The following is a 6,000-nucleotide window of genomic DNA, read 5'->3' as shown; positions in this document are numbered from 1 at the left end:
CCTAATCTATAATCATACATTTATATTTTTTTTATTAAAATTTATGAAATACTGTTTGATTTATCGTTAAATTTAACTAAAAAAGAGAATTGTAAATTGTTGATCTAAAGTAAATAAACATAGTGTTAATATAAATCAGTATAATAAATATTTTAAAATTAAATTATTACTAAACAAAAAAATGTATTATATTTTTTAATACAGACTAAAAAGAATTTATTATATGAATTGAGTTAAAAAAAAATAGTTAATTTATCATTACATAGATTTGACTTTGAATTACATAATTTAGTTGCTTTATTCCTATTTTTTAAGTTATAATTTTGCCAAGGTAATTCAAACATTATCCAACTAAGAGAAGATCTCAATAAATATCACCAAACTAGAAAAATCTAAAAGCTTAGGTAGTGATATTCTAGCTACAAAATTCTATTTAAGGCCTAAAGTTTATCCTTATTGAAAGTTTTTCAAAACTTGGTGAAGTTATTTTGTAATTGGCTCGGAGACGGCTTATGAATGTAAAACTTTTGTATAAATCATATTTTGTTTGATAATGGACCGTGAGGTAAAATAATTTATGTATAAAATTAATACAATGTTTGATTTGTAATTTTAAATTTACATAACTAATATACATATGAATAAGCGGGGTGGACACAACTTAAGCTAAATCAAAATTCAAAATTTTTTAATATTTAGATTGTGAATTTTATTTTTATAATTTATGGATTTTAAACTAAATATTGATTTTCGAGTATTCAAAAATTTCATTTTTCTATACAGTATATTCGGTCTACCTATACTATATGTGTCCATACTAATAAGTACAATTTCCAAATGTTCCAATAGACTAGTACCCAACCTTTCTATCCATTAATTTATACTCTTAAGTCGAATGTAAGAATTTTCTTCTAAATGGAATACATATATTCTTCTTCTTCTTCTTTACATCTCACTCTCACGTCATGCCATAAGTAAGTAGAACTTAATATATGATATTATAGGTACAATGACCTCAATTCTTATTAATTGTAAAAAGTTGTATAATTTAGAACAAAAATAAATCAAAATCGTTAATACTTATGATTTATCATTAAAAATATGCGAATCAAAATTTTCAAATTCAATCAGAAGTATCTATAGGCCTACCAAACCATCCATGTGGGTTGATCCATCCCTTACACGACTCCCGTGACTATATCATATGCACCAAACTATTATATTACTTTATATTTTCGAAACAAAATTGAAATATTATACTCATAAACAATAATTATGTTTTAAGAGCCCTTGTTTAAGCAAAGCCCAACAAAAGCAAATGTCACTATATTTGACATTGACAAGGACAGTAAAGGCTCTTCATTTAAGCAAATGCCCATAGCCCACCAAAATACTTCTTGTGTTGTTTCTTTGTCTGCTTTTGTGGCCTCATTGCCATCATAGTTCTCATTACTTCACAACGCTTATATTTTTGCATTTAATCATTGCCCACCTTCACTCTTCTAATCAAGATTCTCTCTTCTTTTTTTTTAATATTTTTGAAGAAAAAAAATTGACCCCATTTCTTGATTTGTTGTCTGTTTTTACCCCATTTGAGAAGCAGATATGGTTGGAGTTGTAAACTTATGGATAGACTTGAGTCATACAAGGACAAAAGGAGAGAATTTCAGCCACAGCTCAAGCATTTTATTCAACTAGACCCTTGTGTAAGTTCCAAGAAAGAGAACCATTTTTCTGTATTGAAGTTTAAGGTTTCAAAATCCATCAAGAATTTGTATCAAAAAGCTAAAGTGTCAAAGAGTTTTGGAAGTAAAAGGTTTGATTTTGATGGCATTGTGATGACTAACTCTGTTTATTCTGCTTCTTCTCTTGATGATAAAATGGAGGTTTTGTCTGATAAGAGTGATGGGGCAGAAAGGGTAATGGAGGGTTATGGGGAGTCTTTGGATGAAAAAATTGGAATAGAGAGTAGTTCAAGTTCTGTTTTTTTAGTGTCAGAGGAAAATGTGAATGAAGAAAATAGCGGGTCTGAGGATTCTTGTTCTCCATCTTCAATTGTTTGGCATATTCAGGATGATGAGGTGCAGCATTGTGCAAATTCTGATGTTTCTGAAGAAGTAGAGAAGCCCTTTGTAGATAAAAGGAAGTTGGAGAAACAAGGGTCTTGTTTGTCTGGTAAGATTTTTTATATATATTCTTGTGCATATTTATATGTCTTAGATAGTTGAGTGCTGTCTCGCTTATCCTTCCATACTATTTGTCATAGTATTGCTCTCATAGTGTGTTGTCTGCTCTGAGTTTGATTATTATATGTTAGTTTCTTATACTTCGATTATCATATTAACTTTTTGTGATTACTGTTCACTTTTGTTATCATATCATCTTTGGATTGTTTTCTCCTTTAGTCTATCGGAAATTGCCTCTCTACTTCCGAGAGGTAGGGGTACATTCTATCCTAAACCTCACATTGTGGGATTACACTATTTTGTTGTATCAAATCTGGTAATTAAGATTCTGTATTGTGATTGGACTTGTGGGGATTCTGTAGAGATTGAAATGATGAAGGAGAGATTCTCAAAATTGCTGCTGGGAGAAGACATGTCTGGTTGTGGAAATGGGGTTTGCACAGCACTTGCAATTTCTAATGCTATCACTAATTTATGTGGTAAGTTATTTTGTTGAGTATTGGATTCAGTTTGTAGCGAGTTTTCAGTTTACGAAGTATACATTCTTTTCCTTCATTTTCCCTTCTCTTTTTTTCCATTAGCTACTCTTTTTGGGCAAATTTGGAGATTAGAACCTTTAGCTCCAGAGAAAAAGTTAATGTGGCGGAGAGAAATGGAATGGCTTCTCTGTGTTAGTGATCATATTGTAGAACTCATACCTTCTTGGCAGACATTTCCAGATGGCAGCAAACTTGAGGTAAATGCGGTTTCTTTGGCATTGTTCCAGTGATTCAAGTTATCTATCTACCACTATAGAAAATGTCTGTAACTTGGATTGGTGTTTGCTTCCTGAGAGCTGTACTCATGTTTTATATCAAACATTTTTCTTATGCTTAAAACATGGAAAAATTCCTGCATTTTTCCCTGTGATTTGGAACAATCAGTTTAATGAGCTACGATAGGAAAAACAAATTGAATGAACATTTGTGTTAACTTATTCACTCTTCTGTTTTAGGTTATGACTTCTAGGCCACGGTCAGACCTTTACGTAAATCTTCCAGCTCTCCGTAAACTGGACAATATGCTCCTTGTAAGATAGCTTTTCCTTGCTCTTTGGGCATTCAGCCTTTATTGTTCAATGCTAAGAGCTATAGTGTCACGTGTTTGCCTCTTTCACAGGAGATATTAGACAGTTTCCGAAGCACAGAATTCTGGTATGTTGACCAAGGAATCTTAGCTCCAGAATCCGATGGGTCGTCCTCATTCAGAAATCCTCTCCCTCGTCAAGAAGAGAAATGGTGGCTACCGGTTCCTAGAACTCCCCCTGGTGGTCTCAGTGAAAATGCAAGAAGGCAGTTGCAGCACAAACGTGATTGCACAAACCAAATCCTGAAAGCTGCAATGGCGATTAACAGCAACAGCTTAGCTGAAATGGAGGTGCCTGAATCATATTATGAAGGCCTTCCTAAGGTACAGAGCTTTCCTGGAGAAACTAACTCGTGTTTTTATACTAAAATAGACCTGGAGGTTACTCATTTTGCAGGTGTTCTATTTTTGATCTTGCAGAACGGAAAAGCTAGCTTAGGTGATCTCATCCACCGTTATATCACTTCGGACCAATTTTCACCTGAATGTTTGCTTGACTGCCTTGATATTTCTTCTGAGCATCAAGCATTTGAGATAGCAAACCGAGTGGAGTCTTCAATTTATGTGTGGCGCAGAAGAGCTCACTCAAAACCTTTTGGTAGTACGCACAGATCCAATTCAAAATCCTCATGGGAAATGGTTAAGGATTTGATGGTTGATGGCGATAAGAGGGAGTTACTTGCTGATAGAGCTGAAAGCCTTTTGCTTTGCTTAAAGCAAAGGTTCCCTGGTCTTCCACAGACAACCTTAGACATGAGCAAAATTCAATATAACAAGGTTCGATATGAAATCCCACTAACGAGTTTTCATTTCTTAAAGGAAAGAACTTTTCCTCTCTTGGCCAATCATGATTTATTGATTTAGTACCTAATCTTCTTGTTCCTCAGGATGTTGGCAAATCTATTTTGGAGAGCTACTCGAGAGTGCTTGAAAGCCTGGCATTCAATATTATTGCACGCGTTGATGACCTTCTTTATGCAGATGATTTGAATAAACACTCAGATCAATTTGTGCCAATCTCCAAAGTCGGTATCATTGCACATAAGAGCATGGGGACGCCTCTCTCAGTACCTGTCAACGGCACCCCATATAAAACAGCTTTTACTACACCAAGCTTCTCCCCTTCCCAACATATTAGTCCTGCAAAGGGAGATAGATCAAAAATGTTTGAAGGCAGCAAGCTTTCTACTCGAGGCTTTGGTGTGAAAAAGGTCTTAACTGATTATTTGAGCATCGATTCAAATGGAAAGGACGATTTCAAACGATCAGATTCATGTTCAAGCACATCTCAAGATGTTTCAGAATGTTCAAGAGAAGTTATCAGCCCATTGACACATGACTCAGCTGCAAAAGAATAAGAACTCCTGTATATTTTGCTTCTCAAGAAGCTCCCTTTTGATGTATTTGAGTGTGAAATAGGTGTTTTAGCATATACCACTCCATTATCAAGTACCTTTTATGGTCATAAACTTGATATCCTCTGTTCCTTTAGCCATGTCTGATCCAAGTCTGGTGGTAATGTTACATTGGATTGTACAGAAGAATGTTGTATGGTATTTTCCTGTACCATGTATAATTATCAGTCAGTTTTGTGTTTTTTCAAGTAATAATACAAGTACTAAAGATTGTACTTCCTCTGTTCCTATTTGCATGTTGTATTTACTAAAAATAGAAGTTCGTTAATATGTCATTTACAAAATTAATGCATAAATAACATAATTTTTCCTATTTTGAGTGGTGACAACTAAGTAGAAACGGATACGAGAGTTCGGAAGAAAAAAAAAAATCTAGCACAAATTTAATTTAGTATGGGGCATTCCGAGAATTGAACTCGGGACCTCTCGCACCCTAAGCGAGAATCATACCACTAGACCAAATGCCCTGTTTGGTGCCTTGATTTTACACTTACAAATCAAATAAGAAAGCATATACTGTGTAATTGTATAGAGCAAAGTTTAAAAAGAATAGAGTGTATGCAAAACTTTATTCCTACCTCACAAGTTGTTTCCGATAGATGCTCAACTCAAAAAAATATATTAATCGAAGTACAGTTAAACAATACAAAAACTAATCCAAAAAATTATTTCAAATGAAATCCACACTATGCCTAACATATTGCATATAATAATATAATGTGACTTGTTACATACATTGTTGAGTTTTCCAATGACATTGCTCTTTAATTTGAAAACTTACAAAATTCATAGTGAAATCAAAGTATTATTAAATATACTTATAACGATTTAACTATATAGTATTCGCGTTTAGAGTTAGTGCCTTTTCTTAAGATACTTTTTAGAATAGGTCTTTGACTCTTTTCAATAAAAAAATGTTTATTTTGAAATTATGCTCATTTTATGCTAAAAGTTTTCAATTGCTTATATTATTAATGAAAATTTCACAAAATTCCAAAGTTGATGATGACAAAATTGACTTTTCTTTAAATTACTTTTTCGAATTCTTTAACTTAGTGTCCTAGGAAAGATGTGTATTATAGATTTTTGCTATTTCTCTTTTATCTCTTTATTCCTGTCTCTACCTTTTATTCTTTTTGAAATCATGCATAAAAAAGTAGTCAAATTCATTTATGACTAGTTTTGTAAAGAACATAACAAACACACTTAATGCCCTTTTGTTTGTTTGATATAAGATCGAAAACAGGCCATTGGATTATTGGAATACTGTTTTA

General features: G+C 33.0%; 1 protein-coding gene and 1 non-coding gene across 3 annotated transcripts; one reads left to right on the top strand and one right to left on the bottom strand.

Moving 5' to 3' along the window:
• The first annotated feature begins 1,329 nt into the window (after positions 1 to 1,329).
• On the top strand, positions 1,330 to 4,956 carry LOC107002442 (rop guanine nucleotide exchange factor 7-like). 2 transcript variants are annotated; one of them, XM_015200477.2, is made up of 7 exons: positions 1,330 to 2,175; positions 2,549 to 2,665; positions 2,768 to 2,922; positions 3,181 to 3,255; positions 3,348 to 3,635; positions 3,732 to 4,088; positions 4,199 to 4,956. In XM_015200477.2, exons 1-7 carry the CDS (start codon positions 1,626 to 1,628, stop codon positions 4,667 to 4,669), a joined length of 2,013 nt encoding a protein of 670 aa, XP_015055963.1. In that variant the 5' UTR covers positions 1,330 to 1,625; the 3' UTR covers positions 4,670 to 4,956. The 2 variants fall into 2 exon arrangements, with proteins under 2 accessions (XP_015055963.1, XP_015055962.1); XM_015200476.2 differs by having other exon boundaries at positions 1,461 to 2,175; positions 3,345 to 3,635; positions 4,199 to 4,915.
• Positions 4,957 to 5,121: 165 nt separating this feature from the next.
• TRNAP-AGG lies at positions 5,122 to 5,193 on the bottom strand. The gene has a single exon. It is a non-coding gene; the product is annotated as a tRNA-Pro (tRNA).
• Positions 5,194 to 6,000: the final 807 nt, after the last annotated feature.

The sequence above is a fragment of the Solanum pennellii genome, chromosome 10 (genome assembly GCF_001406875.1).
Source record: "Solanum pennellii chromosome 10, SPENNV200".
NCBI lineage: Eukaryota > Viridiplantae > Streptophyta > Magnoliopsida > Solanales > Solanaceae > Solanum > Solanum pennellii.
Note: the sequence above shows the minus strand (reverse complement) of the source record. Positions and strands in the feature narration are given on the sequence as shown.

Excerpts from the sequence above, each read along its gene's own strand:
- LOC107002442 (XM_015200476.2), top strand. The coding sequence starts at position 1,626 with ATGGATAGACTTGAGTCATACAAGGACAAAAGGAGAGAATTTCAGCCA. Across the intron at positions 2,176-2,548 it reads ACAAGGGTCTTGTTTGTCTG|AGATTGAAATGATGAAGGAG; the intron begins GTAAGATTTTTT and ends GGGATTCTGTAG. Across the intron at positions 3,256-3,344 it reads AACTGGACAATATGCTCCTT|GAGATATTAGACAGTTTCCG; the intron begins GTAAGATAGCTT and ends CCTCTTTCACAG.